The sequence below is a fragment of the Aythya ferina genome (genome assembly GCF_964211825.1).
Source record: "Aythya ferina genome assembly, chromosome: 11".
NCBI classification, from domain to species: Eukaryota; Metazoa; Chordata; class Aves; order Anseriformes; family Anatidae; genus Aythya; species Aythya ferina.
In genome coordinates, this window is record NC_140307.1 from 3,731,622 (window position 1) to 3,757,980 (window position 26,359).

Here is a 26,359-nt window from a genome sequence, read left to right on the forward strand (position 1 = left end):
TGGACACATTTTCTCTCGAGAAAAGCAAATAAAAATTTGGTGAGTAAAGCAAATACAGGAAAACTGTTTAATAAATGGTCATCAATGTGAGTGATCAAAGATGAAAATTAGGTGGAGTCTGTCTTACTTTTGTCAACGGACTTCACTGATCCTACAGTACCTCCTACCCAGAAATTAATCATATCAATGTATTTCTGCACTGAGCTGTCTGAAGCAGGACTCCACTGGCTCTATTTTGCCATTCTGTTCATCTGAGCCCGTTTTGCGTCAGGCCTTGCAGTGGTGCACGCAGGAAGGAGAAGCTCCCTGTGCTCCAGCCCAGAACAAAGCCATGCCTCTTGTATCAGATGGTCTTTGAGAAGCAGCAGGGATTTCTTGTGATACTTGTAGAAGAAAGGGATAGGTGGGAGAGGTGCAGGACTACAGGCATCCATGTGTTCTTCTGTCCCTGGGTGTTAGTCTTAAAATCATCCACACTGCGTACGCATCGTTCATACTTGAACTTCAGTCCAGCCCCGATGTTGCTTTTCTTTTGAACCTCTTAGATATCCACCATGTCATTTTTAAAAAACACTGCTCAGAGGTGATGGCATTTACTGCACTGACCTTGTTCAGAAACAGCAGAGGACAGAAAACATGATGATTTTGACACCATCCTAATTAGATTTCCTGACTTTTCCCCTACCTCCTCTTCCCCATCATTTGCTTGTGTGTGGCTCTAGCAGAAATAGGAATCTTACCAAAGTCCTGCAACCCATTGTTTCTTTATTTTAAATACAAGGTTCTTTTATTAACTCCAGCTGGTGCACCTCACTGTGTTCACTGCGTTTGTTTTATTAAAATTGAACTGCGTGCAAGTAGGACATTGTAAATCACAAGTGACTGGGCCAGAGGAAGAGGGAGGGAGAGGTAGGGACTCCAATTGTATGACAACAAAGAGAGCATATAAACAGCCTGGGCCTCTTGACTAATAGAAGCCAAAACTCATGAAGTACAAGTTGCAATTGCTCCCAGGAGGACAGGCAAGTGCCAGACGGTTAGCGGGGATGGATGAGTGAGTACTTGAATACCTGGTGTGTTCTCCTGTGTACTGGAACGGAGCTTCTCTAGAGGGCTGGGCATGCTGTAGGAGCTGCCTGCCTCTGCTGTAATCCTTGGTTTTATCCCATATCAGTACCTGGCAGTGGTCGTCTTGTCTGGGGAAGAAGCCTTGTTAAACTGTCCAAGTCTTGGGGAAGGTTTTAAAACCAAGGCAACCAGCTCCGCTGGGTCCCTCGTGGAGAGGGAGGTGGAAGCTGCTTGTGCAGTATTAGGCAGGAGACATTTTCCAGCTCTGTGTCTTTGTGGCTAGTAGAGGGAATTGCTTTTCTGCCTTCTTGAGCCTCATGTATCCGGAGGGACAGTCAGTGTCAGTGGACTCATTGTGAAATGAGTCCAGACAGAAAGACAACAGCTCCCTTAGCTGTTCTTCTGCACGCAGCACTCCTGGAGCTGCAAAATCATCCTGGACAAATGCAGCAGCTGTATGAAGAGTCCCTGGCAGACAGGTTCACTCTGTGTTGAGTCCTCAGCACCGTACTTAGCTGCCAGCCCGCTGCACACTCCAGTTCTGGCACTTATTTTTATGGTGTACACATATATGTGATTTTGAAGCTACTCTGCTTCGGCCGTGTCTCAGTCCCTTCTCTCCTCCAGTGCTCCTCCACCTGTGGGAAGGGCCTCCAGTCGCGTGTGGTGCAGTGCATGCACAAAGTCACCGGGCGCCACGGCAGCGAGTGTCCCGTCCTGTCCAAGCCAGCGGCCTACAGGCAGTGCCACCAGGAGGTCTGCAATGAGAAGATCAATGTCAACACAATTACCTCGCCCAGACTCGGTGAGTGAGGGGTGTTGGGGTGAAGGACCAGACAAAAAGCTCAGGGTCCCACCATGCCTGGTGTTAAAAATAGTAATAAAAAGGAAAAATGGGGCTTCAGAGGATTACCTGGGGCCAGAATTTTGGAGAGGGCCACCCAGACAGACCCTCGACTAGTGTGGCTAGGTCCCCTCTTACCCATTAATTAATTAATGCCTCTCTCAGGCTTTGCCCAAGCTGCAGAGCTCAGCAGTGGCTAGACCCGAGGGACCAGCAGGAGCAGACAAGCAGGGGCATTGATCGATCAGAGAGCTGAGGGAGGTGGCAGCCTTACCTTTCTCAGTCCCAGACTGCTCTCCTCCTGCTTGCTCTGGGGTGGATGTGAAGTGTGGTGCGTTACTCAGCTGTGCCCCAAGGAAAGTACGTGACCTGGACCAGCAGAGCATGGCTGGCTTTGTTGTTTTTTTTCCCCTTTTCATTTGTTGCCACAAGAATGTGGCTTGATGAATTAATTTACCCTGGGAGGCATGAAAGCATCCAGCCTCCTTCTGTGAACTCCGATTTTCTGCCACTGTTCTTCCCCTCAGCCTGCCCACATCCCCTGTGTACCTGGCCGAGCTGAGTGTGCGGTGACAGGCCCTCTGTTCCCAGGAACACCTCAACTCTGTGTTTAAGGAACAGCTCCAGTTAAGAATGCTTCTGTTAATACAGAATAGGGGGAATCCATAATTTCCCATGTCATACTTGTGTAGTTTATAAGGGGATATTTTTTTTTCTCAGATTTCAGCCGTTCAGCCACAGCTCCAAGAACCGATTTGGTTTCTTTACATTTCACACATCATCACCAGTAAAATGAAGCTAAACTAAGCCATCAGTTTCTCTGACACAGCCTCATCCATGCTTCCCTTTGCTTTCAGGACAAGAAGCTGGGTTGTAAACAACACTGCTAAGGTCTCACCAGGCAGAACAGCTTCCACTCCACAGCCTCTTGTGGCCTGAGAAGCCTCTAGCACACATGACAAGGCAAAGTTGCAAAGTAATAGAGAACCGTTTCTAATCACACTTTCTGAGGTTAAATAATACTTAAACTAGGACTGGACTTGAGGCATCTGAACTGAAATTTGTTTTCCAACAGTTTAACATCTGTTTTTTTAGAGAGTATGGGAAATTTTATTCTTGCAAATGCAGTCATACTGAGGCGCTTTTAAGCTCTTCTGTTTAAAAACATCTGAGAGTACTTCCCAGATATTTTAGCACTGTGAGCATAGTGGAGGGAAAACATTGCATTTGAGAAATAAGCCACTGATGAGACAAGAAATCCATCCTAATTCACATTTTAGGACAAAGCAATAAAAAGCTCACGTGTTTAGAAGACTGAGGAGTCTCAAGTCCCTGCTGAAAGTAATCTGCAAGTAATTTGGGATGCTTTTGTTTCTAAACCAGGCTTGGAATCACCAGGGCCAGAAACAATGATATTTGATATTAGCAGAAAGATATATCATTGAACATTTTACTCTTCCTATATACAAGCGGGTTCCATTGGATTATTTTTAATTTCTGGGTTTTGCCATAGAAACCTCACAGAAAAAATTATCCAGAAAAAATGCAGTAGACTACAAAACTTAGGCTGCCTTGTCCCCACTCCAGAATGTTTTTCATCCCAGGTAACGTCGTCAGAAATATCTAAGACTGGAGTTCACCTCGCCTGGCTTTCATTTCTCGTGTCCAGTGTCCCTCAGTGAAGACACATTTAGAGGGGATTTATTCTGTCCCCATGGCACCTGAACCATGTTGCTTCTAAGGCGTGCTTCTGTCTTCAAAACCTATAAGGGATCTTGGACCTCTAACATATTGGAGTCCTACCTTATTTGTGGCTCAGTGCCCTTCTATTATGTAAAGATTCTTACAGTGTATCTCAGACATTCTTGCGAGATGTCTTAGTCAGCTACATCATGTCTCTGAAAACTGCCTGGCTGGAACCATAGCTAACTGAGGGGAAGGATCTAATGCCCTCAAAGATCCCCTTCGCTGCTGGCAGACTTAGAAGTAGCCCTATCCTCTCTGCATTTAAGAGAGTCCATTTTTTTTCTCACAATTTTAAAAAAATTGTTTGCATGTTTCTTTTTTCTCAGAAGTACAACTTCATTACGTCAGATCCTATTGAACTTTTAGTACTTGTCCAGTTAAAAGACGCTTCAGTGATACGCATTCCTACCAGATCTACTGTCGTGGGTTTCTGGTGCTTGGCACTGAGACTCACAGCTAAATGCAGGATAATAATGGCCTTTCCTGGTTTCATCTGGCAGAGATGAGGAATGGGGGACTTGAGATGCTGCAGGGTCAGCACCTTTGGATGTTCTCTAATTAGTCCCTTTTTCCCAACCTCAAAGGCAACAAGATTTATTTAGAAGATTTTCCAATTATCACTGCATTCATAAGACTGCTACATGCAGTTTATAAATCAAGTAGCATTAACTTGACTGCATTCACTGTATTTATGCACTTTTATCACATGCAGTTTTTACTCTTGTCGCTTACTTATAAAACCACTTGTGACAGTTTAATGATAGTGACAACAGATTCAGCAATGGTGTCTTCACACTGCTTTCCCCCTGCACAAACATTTTGTCAATCTGAGTGGGTTTCTGCCATCCAGCCGCCCTCCCAGTAGCTAATTGTTGGCCGTCTGTATTTTATTACACTAAGAATTACTATTTTTCCCTCCTATCAATTTATCTTTATATCCATCAAACGAGGTTTGCTTTTGCTCCTCTGCAAAAACTTCAGTGTTGCAACAAGCACTTCTGAGAGCTCTCTATCCATTGCCTGCGATCTCAGTAGAAAGAACATTATCCAGTTTCCAGTGTTGACAGATTGAGATTTCTTCTTTCGTATGCAGGGATTTTGATCACCCCTGCAATGCTGCTGTCTGGCTAATCTGCTAGTTTTGCCTTTCTTTTCTTGTCCAAAGCTGCTCTCACGTACAAGTGCACAGGCGACCAGTGGACAGTGTACTGCAGGGTGATCCGGGAGAAGAACCTGTGCCAAGACATGCGGTGGTATCAACGCTGTTGCCAGACTTGCAGAGACTTTTATGCAAACAAGATGCAGCAGAAGAGTTAATGAACCTGTGCTACTTCTTAGGGTATTACAGCTATTTGTATGTAAGTCACGGACTAGTAGGTCTGAGTACTGGAACTTCATGAGTTTGCTACAATGTGGTGGATTCCAAAGCATACCTAATAAGACTTGAAACTAATTCTACAGACTGGATACCAAAGTAATCCACTCATCCACCTTAAAAAAATTAAAAATAAACATAAAAAGCACACACAAAAGCAAAACAAAACAAACCAAACCAAAAGCAGAAAAGAGTCATCTCAAGGAGCCAATCATTTTATCATATCTTGACATCTTTACCTTTTTCATTAATGCTTTTTACTTTAATATATTAAATCACCAGCCACTGGATGGCTTGCTACCATTAAAGAAAAGGACAAGAGTTGCAAGGTTGACTAAGGTTATGGGTGCCTCCATGGAGGAAGGCCTCTGGCAAAACAAATCAGCAAAGTTAGAGACATTACTTACTCTTTTAATCTTGGCTTTCAACTGATGTTTTTAATTCCCAACAGTTATCCCACTGTGGAGGGGACTTGGAGGGACACGCATAAATGAAATGCTTAATTTAAAGAGGGGATTTGCTGTAAAAAGCTTGTGAAAACTGATAGCAGAAGATGGACATCTCTGAAATTCCCACAGAAAGCTCAGTACAATTATATCCAACATTCCAAGTCATATTTTTTAGAGCAACTAAGGACTGCTCTTCTTTCCAATTCTAAAAAACAATCCTCCCTCTTTTCCCCAAAATAATAGTTTCTTTATTGAAGCCTAATTTATGACCTTAATGAAATGGAAGCTTATTAACAGCAGTAGGTAGTACTTTTTACACAAGAACCATACACAGCAAGGTGGAAAAAGCCAGAAATCGTTTCATCCAGCAGAGCTTAGTGGGGGATCGCTTGGTCTAATCTCTCTCCAGTTTTTAGAAGGCAATCAGATAATGAGACAATTTTTTTTGTTGTTTGATTGATTGTTTTGTGTTGATGTTGTTGTTGTTTTTTTTTGTTGTTTGTTTGTTTGTTTTAAGAGGACCGTGAAACTGGATAGCATTGATACAGAAACAGGCCTTGGAACAACCTTTGAAGGATGGACTGGAGAGCAGAACAGGTGTTTCCTGTCCCTTGGCTCTTTTATACAGCTGAGATTACATAGCATTTTGAGTCAAAAGTGCTATAAGCGATATAAGACATTCAAGATGAAACCTTGAGCTTGTTGAAGCCCTAAGGCCAAGGCTTCTATTGCCTTCAGTAAGGGTTAGGATTTTGCTCACTGTATTTTAATGCTTTCTGCCTTAATTTTGTGGTGCTGTCAGGTTTGGTGCTATTGGATTGGTGCTATCAGAGCACTTAGAAAGTGCTGCATATATGATATTCTCTTCCATGTGTCTGCACTTTAAACCAAACTCCTCTCTGGTATGCGAGACTTGAAACGGGAGCTCTACCCAGGGCAGAGTTTGTCCCCTCTGTTAGTCCTCCAGATCGATGTCTCTCTATCACATCTCACTCCAGCACGTATCATTTCCCTTGCCAGGCTCTAAGGCCAGTTGTGCAGTGGTTAAGTTACAGCTCGCTCTTCACAATACAAACAGAGCCCTTTGGATGAATTGCAGCTTTGTACTCGCTCTAGAACTGCGTGTTACTGTTTTATTCCTCGGAGATGAGTGCAGAACTAAGCCCAGCTATTACCCCAGCCCCTGGGCCGCTCGGAATTGCAGCTCACACCTGTCCTCAAGTTGTCTTTGTTGCTGTTGTCTCCTTTCAATGCAAGGAGGGATAAAGACTCTTAGTACCTAACGTATCTTTCGAGCAACTTTTTCTTCCTTATTTCAATATGCAGAATCTCACTGGAATAACTCGTTAGCATTTTATCAACAGCTAAATTTTTCGAGCACGGGGAACTAATATTCAACAGACTAATCCTGCGTGGGCTTCACATTCGCATCTGTGCTTCTGAGTGCAATTGAGCATGTGTGCAAACAAGGGTTTGCCTGTATGCACAAAGCCACGTTTGCACACAATTTTCTCCCAAGTGCCTGTCACAAACAGATCTGCTTTCCTGTTCCCCAGATGATTTTCTCTATTAGGGAAATGATTCTAACTTGTTTTTGTTAATACTGGACGTTCTTTAGGCATCTGATTGTCAGGATCAGACCTCCTTCTGTTCTTCCCACCCTGTAGCCCAAGTGCAGAGGTTGTGTAACTACTTAGCAAGCAAGCAATGGAAAATGTTGTGAGAGGGGCGACATGCAAGGTTTTTGCAATACCACAACGGTGTCAGGTTAGGCAAATGAATAGGTAGAGGTACTGGTAATGAGAAAATTCCAAGAGAGCAGACAAAGCCCAGAAAACTTAATTTATATTGATATTTTATAGCAGTAGCTTCCCCTCTTGCCTGCTGTCATATGCTGCGGTAACACAGGGGTGGTGACTGTCCTTCGTGCCTCCCCGTCACCACAGGCACCTCGCAGCATCGTGGCTGAGCTGGCTCTCCCTACAGCCTTCATTTGCTTTGGAGTTTTTCCTTTAATGGGCAACATTTGCCTGTGAATTGGCCTGACCTGTTGAAATGCCACCCCCTCGCTGATCTTTTTTTGGCATTGCTAACATTTACGTTGGCCTGTTGAAGGATTTGCCACCGGGCTTCTCTGTTTTCTTGGAAAAATAGTTTGTGCATTTGTTATTAATGGGAATCAAAGTTGTTTGAATCGGTTTTTAAATATCAGGGGTTATTTTTCCTTCTGGTGCTGATCTGTCACCCTGTCTAGGCAGTGGGTGAGCTCCTAGAAAGGTGCATAGATGAGGAAGGATTTTAATTATTTTTTTCTGCAAATAATTCATGGTGGCTACTTAGACTTGAGGCCTGTCCCGGTACACTTGGTCCTGGACTTCAAAGGACATTTGGTCCCGAGTTCTGGGTCCTACCTAAGGAAACATGAATTTAGAAGGAATTCTTCTGAATATCTGAGCACTGAAAACCACCTCACTTGCTCTCACAGTCCACAGGTTAGTGTGCATCAACCTTTTTTTAGTAATAAGAAACCAACTTTGATTACAAACTGATGGCACAACACAGCTCCATTTTATTACATTCTCTTGCTTTATCTGGTGACAACCCTCCCATTTTATAATAACCAGAAGAACAAAGAAAAAAAGTGTTCAATTCTGTTGGATACTCATGCCCTTCTGTTTTGTATCATTTTATAGGAGCTTTACTATGAATTTACAGCTATGCTCTGCCCTCAGTTACTCCATCCTGGTGAAAGGAAAGCTGTTTGTTTCGGTGTATCTATGCCAATACATTCTTTTTTAGTTGTTGTTCGTAAAAGATTGACACTCTTTAGATTACAGCGGTGGTATTTCCATATTGTAAACAATACTCTGTACTGTTACTAAAGTACTGTACATTTCTAGTTGCACAATTGTGTTATTGAGTGTAGATTCTCACTATCTCATGTATGGTGCTAATTTTGTTGGTGGAGAAGAATCTTAGCAGTCGATTATTGCTTGATATTTTATTATAATACAGGGATATATCCTCCATGGCAATAATATCATTTAAGTTTTTCATTACAGAGTGAAATGTATATATTTTTCCATTAGTTAATTTGCATATGTACTGTATCCATGGTAATTTTCTTCTTGGTGCTGGTTATAAATAGAAAAGATAAAAACAGTCAAACTGAATGGAACCAGTTGTAAATGAAAACCTAAAAAAAAAAAAAAGAAAAGAAAAAGAAAAGAGGATCATTCCATTTTGAAAAAGAGAAATGAGTATGTTGAATAATAAATTTATTTTTTCCATAACAACTTTAATAAGGTTTCCGAACTTAAAAAAAAAAAAAAAAAAAAAAGGCAAATCAAACAGCTAACGTGAAAATTAAGAGCAGGGAGTGAAGCTGTAAGCAGTACATCATGCATCTGTCTAATACTGGACTGAGACTGGGAAAATTGGTTAAGTCTAGGCCAACTGTTTGGTAGCTGTGGTAGGGGTAAAAAGTCATTTGTCAGCAAAAGTCGGGCATCCTCTTGTTCCTGGTGTGCTAACAAAGCAAGAAATTACGGGTCTTGTCCCGACTGGGTTGCAAAATAAAGCACGGGGAATGTTAATACCTGCTTACTGTCTAGCAAGGTCTGTGGTCAGTGACACAACAGCAGAAAATGCCTGGAAAAAATGAGCCAGGCTCCGTTTGGGGTATCGCTGGGTATGGCTGAGCAGGCTGCCCGGAGCCTGAAGCTTACACGTGGAGGGAGAGACGTTTTGCAAGTGCTTTTGGGAGAGGTTGCTTTCAATAGGTGTTGGAGCTGAGGCGAGGTGGCAGCTAGCTGTGTGTTTAATGGTAGCTGCAACCACGGGCGCAACCTGATAACGAAGGCTGCTGAGCATGTGGAAATTTATATTGGAGCTAAACTATTCCATTCCTTGGAACGGTATCTGCATAACCTAGCTGCACACTGCTCTGGTGTGAAATAAACAGAATTACTTCAGTGCCAAGTGTTTTGGATGTGTTTGTTGTAGGCACCAGCCAGAATCTTTGTACTACTTCATTCCTCCATCACCCCAGTGAAGATGTTTGTTGTTTTTTTCCAATAACTGCACACAGTTACGCCTGTACGATCCCTTCCCGTCCTGCCTTATAAAGATGCTATCATCCATATCCCATTCCAGCTCAACTCTTGTTAAAAGGACACTTTTGGAGATGGGAGCAGCACCTTTCTAAAGCAACCTTAAAAAGGAGCCCTAGCTTCTGCAGCTGGTGTGAGAGTCCTCCTCCCAAAATGATTTCCAGAAATGGTGTTTATACTTACATTAAAAATAGAGTTCATTTGCTGATCTCACGCTGGCTTCTTGGTAATAGCACAGCACTGATAGGGCTCCTGGTTCTCCAAGGTAGCCCTAGGAGATGCCAGTCCAGCTGCCATCATACACATGGCTCTTAACAGCAGCAAAATTTTAGGAACTCCATCCAAGTGTTGCTGTACATTAACACATCATCGTGTTTGTGTATTGCCTGGAGTCAACATATGATTGCAATTGTTGACCTGTTTAAACAATAAAACATAGCTATAAGCCTTTGGAAGCCAAAAGGCATTACATTAAGCTGTGGGATATGGCAAAGGGTGGGGGGGTGTAAGGAATGCTGTCATACATTTGGCTTGAAATTTTCCTGGTACGTGCCAACATGTCGTCTATAAATCCGGTAGGCTTATGTACTTAGTTTGCCTATTCTGCATGTAGCAGTTTGCTGTTTTTCCTTTATCCCTAAACCCCATCTTCCAAGCAAGAAACCAGCTGGGTTGGAGCCATTCTCCTTGCCCATCATCTCAGTTGTCTTGTTAAGACACCTCAGGCAGGTGGGGTCAGATGGCTCCGGTCCTCTGGCACAAAAGGACCACGAGGAAAGCATAATCTCCGCTCAGCTGCTTGGAACTCACTTGTGCCTCCACAAGCTCCACCTGCTTCTTTCACTCTCCTCCAAGCCCTGGTGCACACAGCAGCCTTCGCTGTCTCTTGAGCTCTCGCAGCAAGCTGGCAGGACCCTGCTTTCTCTGGAAGGAAATTTCTGTCGAAAAAAGCTTAAAAATGGAGCACCAGCATCATCTGTGCATCACCCAGAGCATTACTATCAGAGGACCTTCTGCTGCTGGTAGAGGAAAGCTGCGTGTTACTTTGTGCTTTCCCCTACGCCACATGGCCCATTGGAAAAGATGTTTTTTTTCGTACTGGAGAGTGGGCACAAACACAGCGTGCTGGGGGATGCAGGCAGAGAAGAACCGAGCCAGATGCCAGGTCAATGCACTCCCGCTTTCCTCATGGTGTAACAAAAGAAGCTCTGGTAACCTGCTTGTGGACGAGTTTCTTGTACCCCTGGTTGGTCACCTTGCTGTGTGAGTGCACCCAGGAACAGGCAGGCTGTGGGAACAGCTCAGCAACATTTCTTTGAGTGCTTGGACCAGTGCTGAAGGTGCCAGGTAATGCTTCTCCATACAACTTGCCCTTCAGCAACCTCGTGTTTACCTGGATTTGGAGGCAGGTCAGCAGGAAGACGAGTTCCTCAAATGCTACTAATGCACAAGGCCAGTTCTCTTTTCTAAGAGAGCATTTTTATTTGTCCTCCTTGTCAGCTTGTCTTCACCCTCTTTAGAAACGGGCCTGTCTGCCTGGAGAGAGACTTCCCGACAGCGTAACCACCTTGGGCAAAGAGGACTGGAGCATCTTCACTTCGGCTGGGAACAGCTGGCTGCTTACAGGGAGAGTTGAAATGAGTGTGTGTAAGCAGAGAAGGGCCACAAACAGCCCCTAGCAGCAAACGGGGAGTCTCCAGCGCTGACCTCCGTGAGTCTCACATGGCCTCATCTTCTTTCATGTCCCTTTCATGTGACAGACCCCACGATGAACGTCTGGAGGCTGCACTGTACCACAGTTATTATTTTGTCAGAGCTGCTGGCTCTGCCAGATGCTCAGACAGACTTTCCCAGTGAGCAGAGTGCTGCAGCTGATGCCTGGGGCTCTCATGTGTGCACCCCGTGCTTTACCACAGCCGAGACGCCGGCTGGGTCCACGTAGCCCGGGGTAGGTCTCGGCCTCAGCTGGAAAGAAGCAGCTGGGCTTTGGAAAGCTGTGGTTTCCCTCAGCTCCTCTCGCTGGGCTGTGAAAGGCTCCCGTTGGGGCGGTTAATCCTTTCATCCCTCTGCAGCCTGGGTAGAGCTGGAGCCTCCAGCTGGGTCTGGTCACACCACAGGCCCCGGTGTCCCCTCAGCCCCAGGAGGGAGCAGCTCCGCACACATGGCAGATCCCACAGGGCATCCAGGTGTGGGGCCAGCTCCTGGCACGACTCAGGATCCAGGTGAGCCCTCGCGTCCTCAGTGTCTCCAGCCCCTCCTGAGCCTCGGGCTTACGATGGTCTCAGTGTAACTGAGATGCCTGTCTTGTCCTTCCTCTGTTCCCCGTGGACGCACTTCATGGCCTTGCCCTTCCTGCACAATCTCTGTCCCTTTCCCTTCTGGCTCAGCTTTGTGTCCCACAAGCTTTGCACCCACCAGAAACTGCACTACTTTTGCTGCTGATACAGAGCAGTCCTTCACCAGCACAAGTGCATTTAATCTCCTCCCTCAGCACTCTGAAGAAAAATATTCCTGTAGTAACCTTGTGTCTCTCCTCATTGCTTTCTGGCTGGTATTCATTTCTGAGGTCTTTTCTAACGTTTCAGTCTTCTTTTGGCAGTGGCACTTCCATAGATGCTGCAACCAGATGGGGATGCTGGAGGGCCATGTGCAAAGAAATGGCCCTTCTCTGAGGAGTTTACAGCCTGCAGGCGGTCATGGGGAAAAAGAAGATTCCCAAAGCAGCTCCTTGGGGTTATTGGCAGCAGCAAGGCATGGAGATGAACATCGGTTTCTTCTGAATGAAGTGAGTGAGCCTACACTGCCATTACCTTGCTAGCAGAGAAGGGAAAGGGATATTCCCCTCTGGTTTTCTCTCCTCAGACACGTTTTTTGTTACTGGAAGTAGCAAAGGGTAAAGTGCACATCACTTCGGAGATGCCTCTCGCAGCAACTGAGAGGCAAGATCCAGCCACGAGCTTGGCTCCTGCTCAAAACGTGGGCTGGCAGAGGGAGGGAAAGATTCATTTGTTCAGCAGGAGAGCGCTGGTAGCGTGCCAATCCGTACGGCTGCCTCCGCTACCCCAAAAAGCATTGGCTGTCAAAAGATCACCAGCAGTTTTCTCTGAGGTCGCTGCACGCAGCATCCTTCTGCAGCTGTTTTGGAGCCAGGTAGGGAAACTGCTCGGAGTGTGAAAAAGGGCAATCCTCTAACAGGACCTTTAGGCTGCACGAAGATGAGAGCATCCAGGGCCTGGCCAGCAAAGTCAGACAAGCCATTCTTGTTTTAGTTTTGGTGTTGTTTTTTTTTCATTTTCTTGGAAAAGGCATTATTTGAATATTTTGCAGCTTCCATTTCTTTTCCCCAGCTTTGCCTTTATTCCCCTTGATTTTGTCTCTGATGGCAAAAAGGCCCGACCAGACTGCAGCTTTGTTTGGCACCAAACTTGCCTCCTGAGATGCTCGCACAAGAAGTCTTTTATCACTTCGGCGGCCGGGAGCCAGAGCTGCTTGTGGTGGAAGTCGCCGGGACTGTAACCCCGGGCTGTCGTGGGATGAGAGTCAAGCTCGGCCTGTCAGCAAGGCGAGCTGCAGCAGTCTGAGCCCTTGCCAGGACACGTCAGTACTTCTAAGCGTGCTTCCCCCGGTGCTGTTCTCATTAAGAAAAAGGTATGAAATCCACATCTAGATTGAATTAGTCTTTAAAAAAAAAATAAGTGTTGTCTAAAATATAAATACTGGCCAGAATCATGGTATAATTCCTTAGGAAATCACTATAAAATTGAGCCTCCCCTGCTCTCCGCTGCCTAATAACATCTCCTTTTTCTCACAGAGCTGGTTTGCCTTCTGTGACACTTGCACTGCGTTGGCTTCAGCACTTTCACCTCTGATTATGCTCAGGTTTGTGTCGAGGTGGTGGGGTCCTGGGTTAGCCAGGTCCCCAGAGCCGCCAGTTCCATCGCTCTCAAGCTTCCCCAAATCATTTCACAGTGCTGACTGTGACCACACCTTGAGGAGGGGACGCTGAGTAAGCCTGACAAATGCTGCCATCAGTCACATTTCCCAGAGGGTGAGGAAGATTCTAGCTGTTTCCATTTCCCAGCCATGTTTTGCTGAAGAAATTATTTTAAAGGAGAAAAAGAAAAAAAAAAAAAAGGCTTTCTGTGGGTTCCCAGGTATTTCTGTGCCATTCTCTCTGCACCATTATTAGCAACAACACTGCCTGTGGCTGGCGGGCTGGTCAGGAGGGACAGTTTTGCAACAGCTATGTGCAGTACCTTCCTTTGCAAGCAGTGCCTTTTCCCTGTCTGTCCCCATGGCTCAATTTATTTGTATGCAAGGCAACTGCGGTGTTTATTGAGGCTTTCCATCAGCTGTATGAACTCACAGCAGAATCAGCTGTGTGGATGTCCCTTACGGTAGGAGTTGAAGCTGTTGGGTAATAGGCTCCTGGGCAGCTCCTGTGAGAGATTTGGTCTTTCTTAAGTGTCTCTCTAGACAAATTGCTGCCTGTGCTTATCCATATATAATAAAAAAGAAAAAAAGCATGTTTTTTTGTTTTCCAGCCTCCCTGTAGAATGGGTCTAAAAACAGAACTATCCTTCACTATGGAAAAAAAATGACAAAAATATCCTCATATTTGTAAAAACTTTCTAGTCGTTTTTCAGGGTATCTCTAAGACTTGCCAGGCTCCTCCCCCTTCCTTCCCTGCCTCACCCCAAATACTTCCATTTTTGGCTAAAAAATCTTAAGTTTGGGATTGTTTTTAACCAACAATGTCAGCCAAAACCTAAGTCCTTTCTCCTAATTTTTCCGCTTAATTTTTAAAGTATCTTTTGGCAAAACAAAAATATTGTTTTGATGGAAAATCTTCAACCAGCCCTGCTCATTAGTTTCTGCCAACAGTCAGACAGGCAAAAACAGAGCATCTTCCAAGAGAGGAGACTGTCCGAAAGGGCTGAACACGAGGCAGGAGATGACTAACGCTTCTCTCCCCAGCTCTCTGCCCTAGCCAACACCGTGCTCTGTTGCAGGCTGCAGACCTTAATGAGACTCGTCTTTCTCGAGATATTTCCAGTCTAAATTCCTCTTGGTGGAGCACCTCAATAATTCAGGTATTTTGCCAGGTTGATGGAAGATGGGGGTGGCACAGAAGGACCACCAAGGGATCGCAAGACTTGGAAGAGCTACGGTCTGCACCTCATATCCATGTTGACTAATATTTGGGCTTCTCCAGGTGAGTACCCACTGGCAGGGATGGATGGGGAGGTGGGGCCTGGTCCAGCTCACTATCAAAGCGAATTTTGGTACACTGTTATTGAATGAAGCCGTTTAGATATGCCAGCAGTTGAGCCATGCACAGCTGTGAGCAGTCTCCATGTAACAGTCACATCAGTGCTGTGTATCTCTCACCCATCTGTCTGCGGGGAAGGTTTTTCTCACACAGAATCTGGAGCGTGAATTCAAGGGGAGCTCTGTTCCTCTTGTTCTCTGGACTCCTGTGATGAACTGGGAGACAGTGAAGGAAGATATTCCTGCAAAGAGGGGCCTAAATTTCAGTGTTTGGCTTCAGGAGCCAAATAAGCTTCTGCACACTGGGTACATGGGCAGCATCCTCAGAGGACAGCCAGCCCTCAGCAGTCCCCAATATTTGCCAAATGCTCTGAGATCTTTCAAGGAAAAGCCTTTTAGATTTGGAAAAGTTTATAGCCCTTCTTTGACCACTGGTGATTTTAGAGGGTTAAGTTAGGAACAGGAAATACAGTGACTAAAGGAAAGCCATTAATATTAAATTCCAGCCTTTGCCAGATAGTCTTGTGTTATCTTTGCTCTTTCATGAAATATTTTCCAGTTTTCCTTGCAGGGCATTTGTTACAGGGGTAGCAACTGAGGAACTGTAACTTGGCACATCTCCACCTGCTTTTCTGTAGCAGTGCGCATTTGTGCCATGGGATTTGAAGAATTTCCGTTGCCTCTAGGATTGATATGCAAACAGTCAGCTGTACAGATATCAGTCTGTCCAGTAGACATGCTGTGTGACCTAAGAAATAATACAGCTGATCAGCACCATGCTGGTGACTCCAGGATTTCTGGAGAAAACAGACTCATTTTACTACATCTAGAAGATGGGAGGTCCTGTATACACCTTCCAGCAATAGAATCTGCTGCGCCTGACTGATCACCAAACACCCACCAGGATTTCCCTAACAAAACTCCTGATTATTGCCAAGGAAAGCAAAGGTTTGTAAGGAATGTGAGCCCTGACCTTGCCAGCTTAGGGATCTCGAGGTGCTCGTTTCAACAGCCAGGCATGCATCCCTCCTGTGCTATACCAAGTCTGCCAGCCTGAGACGAACCAGAACCTCCCATCTCCAGCCTGCACAGTGAGCTAAGTAACCCTTTGTGCCAGAGCAAACACAGAGCTCTGTGCAGTCAGCACACAGTTCTGCCAGCACCCCTTTCTTTACCCCCTCCAATAGTCACTGACAGTTGTGATAAAAGCAGCTGGGATACAGTTTCTGTGAGACAGGTTGCCTTAGTCTCCCTCAGCCTGTTTGCTGTCAGTCACACTATTTGTATTTGTACTGCCACATGATCAGGTATGGAGTGAGGGATGTTAAGACCAGGAGAGATGAGTTTCCAGCTGCATAACCCTGCTCATGCCATCTCTCCACCTTGTGATTTCATCACAGCTAAAAGCTGCGTGATTGAGCTGTTGTGCACCTTGTAGGCCGACACTAAAACCTAAAGGAAACATTTCAGCCCAGAGAGCCCCCTATCTCGAAGCAGGTTGTTCTTTTGGGGCAATCACCGTTTCTGTTAAAAAAGAAGTCTTTTATTTCCCATTGATAGTTGTTAGGTTGCAAGGAGAACCATTCTCCTGCTCCAGAAGGCCCTAGCTGCAGACACAGCCTTGGAAGGAAAGCTTGCTCTCATGGCTACAGCAAAGGAATGGGAAGCACGAGATCTGGCATGAAGTCCTCCTCCCATTGAAGCCAGTGGGATGTTTGCCATTGGCTTAAGGGAAAGCCAAGATTTCAGTCTGCAGCCAGATCTGCTGGTGTGTTGAGCTGTGCTGCGAGCAGGATCCGAATGGGTTCTTGGTTTCCTGATAAAGCTGCCTCAGCTGCTCTGCTGCAGGCAGCTGGTCTCTCACCTCACATTGCTCCCTGCTTGCCTTCCTGGTTTGAAATCTTATTCTTAGGCTAGAAACTCTCCAAGGAAGAGACTGGTTTACATGGTTTGTGCTTGCTTGTGTTGTCACACAACTGGGGTTTCTGGACATGTCCACCACCAGAAACACCCCCTCCACTGTGGATTATGGATGGTGCAAGAGGATGGCATAAAGCAATAGCACAGGGCTGGGATAAAGGCCTTGAATTAATTAAAACATACGGGATTTGCTCCAGGTAAAGAACTTCGGTTAGCTCTAGAATTAGCTCTCTGTGTTTCACGAGAATCTGAAGAGATTGTAAAGGTGGTGCAAGGATGGGCTTCCCTGCTTCACACTGTTACAGTGTGAGGTTTTGGGGAGTCTTGATTTTAAAAGCACCTTTTTCTCTTGTCTTCTTTCTTTCAAGATCAGATGGAATCCTGATTGTGTTAGCAATGGTATAGGAAATTGTGAGCCTGAAAGAGAAAACCTTGGTGCTGTAGGTTCGGCTGTGTCATGTAGTGCATTACGTAGTGCTCCTCTGATGCATCAGAAGGCCTCGTGCCAACTGATGCAGCCCATACAGCCTCTGTATTTGAAACACTGGCAGGGTTACTGCCCTCCTCTGAAAAGCAGGTAAGGAAGCGACCTCAGAGTGACTTGAAATGACTGTGTTACACCAGGCAGCCCCATTTCGGCCTGTACTGGCCCTGCTGTTTTTATTTGAATGGACGCATGGTGGAGCATTTCTATGCCAAGGAAAAAGCCATTGCAAACAATTCTCACTATTTAGATTTCTCCCTGATGAGGACGTCTCTTTCTGTTCATCGTGTGGGTTTGGTCTCTACTGCCCCTTTCTGGAAACAACTGTAAATGCATCTTGTCTATTAAAAAAGGCATGAAGGTTTATCTCCTGGACCAAAAAGCTGCCCTGGCTTTCCTTCAGGTGCTGTGTTTGAGAGCATCTTCTCCTCCTGTCCAACTGTACCTTGTTTCTCTGGCCATGTGGGACTTGGTCCTATTCCCTTGTCATGTCCACAAAGAGTATCTGGTGCAAGCAATTTTCTGGTGAGTTGAAAGCAATACGATACATTTCCCTCCCTACCAAACAAAAAGTTTATTAGTGCAGGTTCTTAAAGTCAAGGTAATGTTGGTCATGTTGAGATCCACAGGTAACAGTTCTACTCTGATTTTCCCTAACAACTTGAAGCAAAGCAAAAGTAGTCCAGTACAGTAGCACAGCCCAGTGTCACCTGTTTAGGCACAGATTTGTGCAGGTAAAGATGGTCTTTCCCCTAGTAATAAGTGGGGAAGAATAGGGAGGAAAGCAAAGCAAAAAGACAAACTATGCAGTATTCTCTCCTATTCACTTTGTTCCAAACACAGCTCTGCAGCACCATTTCCCATCTCTCTCACATCATTCTGAGTCTGTTCCCCAAGAGTGTCTTATCAATAGATCCTTTCTCAACATAGTGATTGCCTCTGAGCCAACTTTATTTTATGGTTCGGTGACTGGCACAACGTTTGCATGAATTTTACACTATCAGCTTGTTGCTCTTCTATTTTCTTTGATCGTGTGATCCCCACCAGCTCTCATGTTTCCTAGGGCATGCACAATCAAACAAGATGAATCCAAATAAACAGAATTAGTTCTCATTCTTTCTTAACAACATGCTTGTGATGTGTTTTTTTTTCCATTAGTAAACTCAGTCCAGTTACTTTTCCTGGTGTTAATTCACTGTAGCTGCTTACACAGGCTTTGGGTTGCACATAACAATGAGATAAGGGGACAGCAAGTCACTTTCAGCAAGACTGCAGGATGTTTGTGTTTTGAATTTTAATGAATGAGGCAAGTGGGGTGTTTACCTGACCCACTGCTGCCTCGTTCTGTGTGGTATTCATTTTATTGCTGTTGTCACTTTAATTCTTACAGTAGTTCTCTTTCCACTCCTTTTTTCACTCCCCTTGTTCTTGTTCTGATTTCAGCACTCCAGGAGGGACAATATCAAAAGAGAAGGGCACAGGGTCCCGGCAGATTTGATAGTCAAGCACTGTCACCATCATGAACCTGCTCACCCATGCATGATGTTGATAATCTCATGAGCATGACCCAGAAACCAACTCCTCTCTGACTTTTGTGGAGGAGACCGCGGTGAAACTCCCTGCCTGCATCTGGGCCCCAGACCTAGAAAGTCTTCAGTGCAAGGTTGGTGTCTACACAGTGAGCCCCATCTGTAAACATAGCCTGGTCCTCACCTCTGCTGCTCCCTAGACTGCCAACCCACCACCTGTGTGGGCATGCAAAATGCAAGGGGCTGCAGCTGCAGAGGGCCAGCTCTGTCCCCGAGGCCTTCAGCCAACCCTCTGGCTGCCTGGGCACTGCTCCGGGGCTGGAGGTTGGCTGTGGAGCAGCGCTCAGCCTGCAGCTCTGCAAAGAGGGCTGCTGGCTGGTGCACAGAAAGGTTATGGGTGAGCTGGGAGCTTACAGGTGAGATAGGAGCTGTACCTGCAGCTGGCAACTGCCTTGTCTTTGACCTGTTCCCTGGGATTGCTCCTTGAAAAGAAAGATCAGCATTTGGCTTTCAGGAGACTTTCCTAGCACTTGCCTCAAAACAAGTGGAGACACCTCCCTCCCCCTTTGGACCTGAACCCTATACCAGAACAAGAGCTATGGTATTTTAGTGGCTTTTGTTGTTGTTGTTGTTTATTTTTTCTTTTTCCTTCCCATCTGTGAAGCTTTTGCAGTGGCATTTTCTTCTATTGCTTGAGAAGGTAGGTCCCTGGCACTCACAATAAAAGTCCTCCACTGCCCACTGAGGTCACTCTCCTCATGGGCAATGTGGCCCAGAGGAGAGGGGAAGGTTTTCCCGTAAGAAAACATCCATTCCTTGGCTCCAATTAGAGAAGATTTATTGCTAACGATGTTCTTCCTTGCATTTGGCTCAGCTGGGAGCCCGATTAGTTACTTCCCAATGGCCTTGAAGCCCAAAGCCCATGTTTCTTTAATTTTGTCCGATCTGTCAGATACTTAGGGAAGCAGCTGGGAATATTGTAGAGCAGCTTCTGGCAGTGAAGAGTCCCAGGGAAGGATTGCACTGACTCCTGGTAATTATTCTCAGCCTGTCCATCTAAGCCCTGCCTGTGCAAAGACCCAGAGAGCTGCAGCGTTAACCAGCAGAGACACAGCCCACGGCAAAAGGCATCGTTCAGCTCTTCCTCCTTTCCTCTACAAGAAGCTGACCTGGCTACTTGTGCTTTGTTTGGTACCTGGTGGTCATGCTGGTAGTGTTTGTGTTCCTTTGCTACTGTTCACAGTTTGAAATCGCAGCATTACCAGATCGTTACAGACAGGCGGACACATCTTTCATTGCTTAATGCTTGCCTACCCCCAATTCCCAGAGCTGGGATTCAGGCAGTGCTGACGTGCCAACACGTTGTGCAGCCCTGGGTGAATCAGTTTGCTTCCCTGCAACTTGGGGAATAGCAGGGGTACCATCACGGCATTGCGTGGCTGCAGCTTTATTAGGCACTTCGAGCTCTTGGGCAAAACAAGAATTCCCTGAATTATGGTTCAAAGTGAACAGAAGATAACAGCCAACAGAGCAGCTCTTTGGATGTCTTTAATGGTGCTTTGTATACAGTTTCTGGCATCTTCAGGGGCTTCTTCACTACCCCGTTAATGAAAGGGCAGAGCCAGCTTGGGGCTGGGACCCTTTTGTTCTGTGTGCAGGACTCAGGAGTTGGATCAGCCAGGGCCATGCTTAGCCCTAGCTTTTGCCGTGTAACAGTTACAAGTGATAAAATCTTAGTTTTCACTATTTTCCTCCCACAAGTTGGTTTAAAGGGAATGAAGGCAGATCCTGCTATAGCTCAGTGCATTACTAGCCAGCTCAAATGACTCCCCACTGTCTTTTCTTCTACACAAGACTCTTAATGCCCTAAGTCTTTGCATGTCCTGGCACAAAGACCAATTGAAGCATGAGCTCCAACAGAAGTTTTAAATTTAAAGCTGTTCTTTTGGCTTCAGATATTCACAGATTGAAGCTGAGAGATGCAATTTGGCTGTTTACTTGCAGATCTGCAACAGCCCTGCTGTGCTATTGCACTTGCCTCCATCAGGCAGTTGTGTTAACAGCACTTTCCAATTAAAGTAACAGCCTCGGTTACAGAAAATGCTTTTCCTATCTGGGCACTTATCTGATTTTATCTTTTTTTTTTTTTTTTAATTACTCATGTGGAACAGGGCTGTTTTGTTTCCCATCCCTCATTCTAATCCATCCATCATTTTTGGTGTCTGGGCTGGCTTTTGCTGGTTTGCTTTTTTTTTTTTTTTAATTTCTTGCCATTTCCAGCATTAACTTGGGCCCATACCACTCAGACATCACAATGGGCAGTGCTGATGTGAAGGACCAGGCAAATCCTTTGCACAAGCAGCTCCTGAAATTCTGCTCACATAAAGCAGTGAAGAAGACATCCTGCTCTTGAAATATTCCTTTCTGAAAAATCCCAGAGCCTTGCTTTGTGATTTAGGGCTACTTCCCTGACCTCAATGCTCCTACTTTGAAAACAAAGCTTTTAACACCTCTGCCAAGATCAAGCCTTTTCGCCATTATCTGAACATTTCAAATAAATGGTATCAGATGAACCCTACATCTTTCTTCCTGTTGCAGTCAAGTAAGAGCATTTATTTTCATGTCACCTCACTGAAAGTCATAAGCTAGAGTCCATCCTGCCTGCATTTCCACAAGTTCAGCAAGGCTGGTACAGTGGTGAGCAGTAGGGTCTGAACTAAGCCCTGGCATTTTCATTCTGGCCGTATTTGCCATTGCAGACAATGTTCTCATGGTCTGCCAGTTGTATGTTCTTTGTAACACAAGCACAAACTGCTTGGGCAGGGACTGCAGGAACTGGAGAAAGACCAGGCACAGTGACAAAAGCACAGGTTTCAGTGCTGACGACCTGTCCTTTGAGGCCACAAAGATCCTCTCTCCTAGGACATGCTTTTCCCATAGCACCATCAGCTGTAGCGGTCGCTTTGGGCTTGTGCCCAGCGCAGTGACCCTCAAATCTTGGGACACCTCAGTACCACAAGACCTTGAAAGGCACCAAAACCACAAGTTCCTGTGAGTTTGACAAGAAAGCAAGGCCTGCTGCTGCCCCCCCCCACCCCGTGTCACTTGCTTACTGTTGTTGCAATGCACCAGTAAAGAGGTGGGAACCCTACTGGGGAGCATGGAGAGCCAAGCTAAGCACAGCACAGCCACTCATGTACTGAGGTCAAAGATCATGCACTGAAAGATCTTTCTGTGTTCTGTGTTCCTCCTGCAAGCTCAGGGCCTTCCCTGGGGCACCTTACATTCAAGAAACTGCAGAGTGGAACTGGACATGTTTGGAAGTGAGACAAGCTGGAGATAGGAAGGATGCACGTGACTTGCAGAAAAGCACAGAAAAGTCATCAGCCCATTCTGCGAGGATGTGTGCGATGATTGGAGACTGCCATGCAATGCTGAGCAATATCAGGTATCAGCACAGTGTGTTCAGGCTTGTTGGCTCGGACCATGAGGAGCACAGAGCGAGAGACAGCTCTTGGCAAGCTCAGCTCACATGATAAGGTCATTGGAAAGACAAGTGATGCTTTCATCAACCTGCCTTTCCCCACTATCAGCACCAGCTTGAGCAAGGACTCACTTTGTGCTCCTGTAATGTACTGCACGCTGCGTGGTGCCAAGGACAAAAGTTTCCTCACAAATATGCCGAAGCAGTGTTTTTCCAACCAGTGTCTCGGTCCCAGCTCCCATCCTCCTTGGCCACGTCACGTTCCCGTTTTGAATCACTGAGTGGAAGATTTAAATCCCCTCTAGATCAGTGGCAGCTCTCGGGCAGAAGGGAGAACAGGATGTATCTACTGGCTAGCTGTCGCTTCCCAACAGTTATAATTTACCTTTTGGCCATTCGTTATGTTTTTAATTATTTTTTTTTCTTTCTGTGCTGGGCAGTACTTTGTTGGGGCTCTGCATTCTAATTACACCAGAGTTCATTAGCCCTAGAAGCTGCCTGAAGCCTGGGGTGATAGGTTGGTGCCAGCAGCCAAACTGACTGGCCCAAATGGAGCCGGTTTGTGGCTCAGGGTCATGCAGACCGATGGCTCTGACCATCACTAACGCAGGGTCCTGGAGAAGTGCTGCTGCCTGTTTGCTGTACCTTCACTGAGAACCTTTTTGGCCTTGACACTATTAACAGCTTGGGCAAAGGGAGCAATGCCTGTGCAAAATGTTGTCCACAGGGTGCCCTAGACACTGCTTAGAGCTCTCTGAGAACATCTGAAGGGAAAACATACGCTGGCAGGGCTTACGTGCTCCAGCAGTTGGGGATTGCAAACACATGCTTCAGCTATGCAAGAAATCTTTGACTTGTTCTGAATGCGATTCAGCCTGGGTTTCTTCCCAGGAACATTCCTGTTCTTCACAATTTACCAGTTGCAGGAAGGGGGGCGAGGGGGAGGGATTTTACTAGTACTCAGGATTTTAAGAGTAAAGGAGAGGAAAGGGAACAAATCTTACAGTGCTTCCCCTAGCCAAATTCCTCCAGAAGGACAGGGTGTGGAGCATGGGCTCCAGGATTTGGCACAATCCCAAGAAAATATGAACTGCAAAATTAAAACCACTTTTAATTTGTCATTTGTTTTTAAATAAAGAGTAAGTCTCTGTTTTTCTTAAGTAATTCAGTCTCTGCTATCACATAAACCAGGCAGCCCCTGCCAAATGGTGCTGCTTGATAGAAGCCAAGCCCAGAACTAGATCTCTGAGCAAAGACACATTATCTCCTCCAGGAGACGGCAGTGCTGTTCAGATCTGCAGTGTGGTTCCCAAGATGAAAGCCTCAATCCTCAGTCCCAGTGTATGTGAGAGAGTTGCAAATGTAGTCCTTGTAGGTGAGAGTCATTTGTTGTCTGAGCTGGAGATGAGTCGATGAATCTGGGTCCTTAATATAATTTCTGTTATGTTACAGAGGGGAGACACGGACTTTGTGCTTCTTTCCAGATGCCACCACCTAACCCGTCAGCTCGTTCCTGAGGCTGCCAAGTTTCAGCCCAATACTTTTCAAGGTCAGACAACAGCAGGAATAGTGCTCATGCATGGAGTTGCCTGTGGCTGAGTTTGGAACCTGCTGAGCTAGACAAGAGCTTCCAACAGGAGACACCATGGAAAGAGGCAAGGTGTAACAGTGCCAAACATGCACTCAGAGTAACCTCCATAGCTCAATTAACTATATTAAGTATACACCTATAATGAATTTAATTTCACTGAGGTTTTCTTCCTGGCGTTGTGTGCCTAGTGTACCTAGTTTTTAAACTTGTTGCTGTGTTTATAATTCAATCATGTGTACATAGTTCCCACATAAGCTTAGTCACGCCAGACACCAGGGAGAGTATCATTTCGTTGTATTTGGCTCGTGCTTCTGCCTTTAACACAGGGGGTATCTTCATTGAAATCAGTTGTGCTACGTAAGTCCAAAACCAGAGCAAAGCCTAACATTTGTAAATTATTTGCAATAGAGGCTTCATAATTTTTATAATGTGATGTCCTGAATATGGATGCAGTTAGCTACAGCTGCGTTCCCAGTTTCCCAATAGGAAACATCAAAATAAAGATAGAAAGGAATACTTATTGTTATATATATACACACATATATAATTCAGTGGTATCACAAATATCAGTAGATTCCTCTTGCCTCACAGTGCTGTATTACAGTCTTCCCCTATAGATGCTAAACTAAACGGGAATAACTGGTTGAAATTAAGAAGTGGATGCTAAAGTATTTCTTCAGCTTGTGCTGTACACGGCGTCAGGGCTGTAGTTGAGTATTTGTGAGGGTTCTTCCTCCATCTTTTATTGACTGCTCTTCATTCTACATTTTTCTTGTTAATAGCCCATGTGGCAGAGGAAATTGGTGAATGATTTAACTCTGTCTTGCTTTTATTAATCCTAAATCATGGGTCAGGTCGCAATTAATGGTGGCTCTGGTGATTTATGAATTGCAATTTTCACTCCTACTAGTGCTGGGCTGTTGGAAACCGTCAGATGCCAACCTGAGCAGCTGTAGCCCAAACATCAGGTAGCACCAATGTGCAAAGTGTGCGTGGATGTGTGAAACAGCCCAATCTGTGGACGAGTGAATTAATTGAATAGCAATACAAAAAACTGGGGCTGCTTTCTCCAAGTTGTATGTTAAGTTACTAGTTTTCCCAAGTGCAGAACTCAGACTATCACTGAGTGACCTGGAATCCAAATAATAGATTTGATTGCAAAGCACAGAAGGCTGCCTAAAGAGAAACAAAGAAATACACAAGGAATATGTGTGAAATGAAAACACTTCTGAAGGGAGCCTGCAAAAAAACAAAGCAGAAGTGAGGAAGAGAACAGCAACTCTGGGTCTGAGCAAAAAGAGCTTGAAGGAGTCACAGGGACAAGAAAGGAGAGAACCCTATTCCAGTTCATGCTCTTCTGGAAAAGCCAGAACCAAGACCTTCACTGAAGTTGTGATTCTTTATCAGAATGACATTAACCGTGACATTTCCCAGGAAGGAATTTGCGTCCATGTGAATGTTGGCTGGTGCCCAGCGTCACAGACACTGCCACTTGGGATTAAGGGAAAGACTTTTCAGTTCTGTTGCCCTCTGCATTGACATAAATCAGGAGTAGGAGGATTTCTTTCTGGAATTCAGGGGACATATGACAATTGTGTTGGTTAAATGTGTATAATGACAAAAGCATTCAGCTCTCAGACAGGCTTCAGTTGTTCGTGGCTTTGCAGCTCTCACAATATGTCTGTGGACAACAAAAACATCCTAATGCTTGGGCATGACGACATCCCCCATCCAGCTGGCCTGGAGCCAACATCAGCTCTCCTACAGAACAGGCAGTTGTTTCTTGGTAAGAACGATTGTGCTCCCCATATTGACCACAGTTTGCATAAATTCAGCTTCAGCAGTGCAGAAGGGCCGTGCTGCTCTGCGCTGCGGAGTTGAGCTGTCCTGCGTGAGCTGCAGTGGCTCAGAAGAGGCCGGGGAGCCAGCAAAAGCTGCTTGGGAGTGACACGAGGCTGAACCTGAGCGGTTACAAACAGAAAGCTCAGTGGAGGACGCTCACACTGAAAAAGCCTGGAAACGGCAGATAATTCTCTAAGATGTTTTGGAAAGCCTCCCGTCATGGTGCTTTTTTTTCAGGAAAATAAATCTTTGTTGTGTGAATTAACTCATAGTGGAATAACCCCACTCTGCTAGGAGCAGGATTCTTACTGAGGTGAGAACAGGTATGATATTTTGAGGTAAAATTGGGTAGTTTGAAGGCCCGGCGGGCTGAAGGGGCCGGGCAGCACTGAGGGGACGGCTTCTCATTGCCCCGCCTCACCACAGCGCCTCCGTCAGCGCCGGGGCCTCCCGCCAGGGGGCGCTGTCCCTGGAGGCAGAGCCGCGGCGCCCTCCCGCCGGCCACGTTCCAACGCTCAACCGAACTCGCTGCCTCTCTGCTCCGCCTCCTCCCATTGGCCGGCTGGCGCTGAGGTCCCGCCTCCCGGCGCTGCGAGCCAATGGGAGGGAGGGAAGGGCAGAGGGGCGGTAGGTTGAGGTGCGCG

At 45.8% G+C, this 26,359-nt stretch overlaps 1 protein-coding gene across 2 annotated transcripts in view; it reads left to right on the forward strand.

Annotated features, from left to right (window-relative positions):
* The window catches only part of ADAMTS17 (ADAM metallopeptidase with thrombospondin type 1 motif 17), a 172,502-nt gene extending 163,046 nt beyond the window's left edge, over window positions 1-9,456 (forward strand). For both annotated transcript variants that reach the window (XM_084531890.1, XM_084531891.1), the window contains 2 exons: window positions 1,696-1,873; window positions 4,824-9,456. In XM_084531890.1, coding sequence (XP_084388016.1) covers window positions 1,696-1,873; window positions 4,824-4,975 — 330 coding nt within the window. In that variant the 3' untranslated portion in view covers window positions 4,976-9,456. The remainder of the gene's footprint in view (window positions 1-1,695; window positions 1,874-4,823) is intronic.
* Window positions 9,457-26,359: the final 16,903 nt, after the last annotated feature.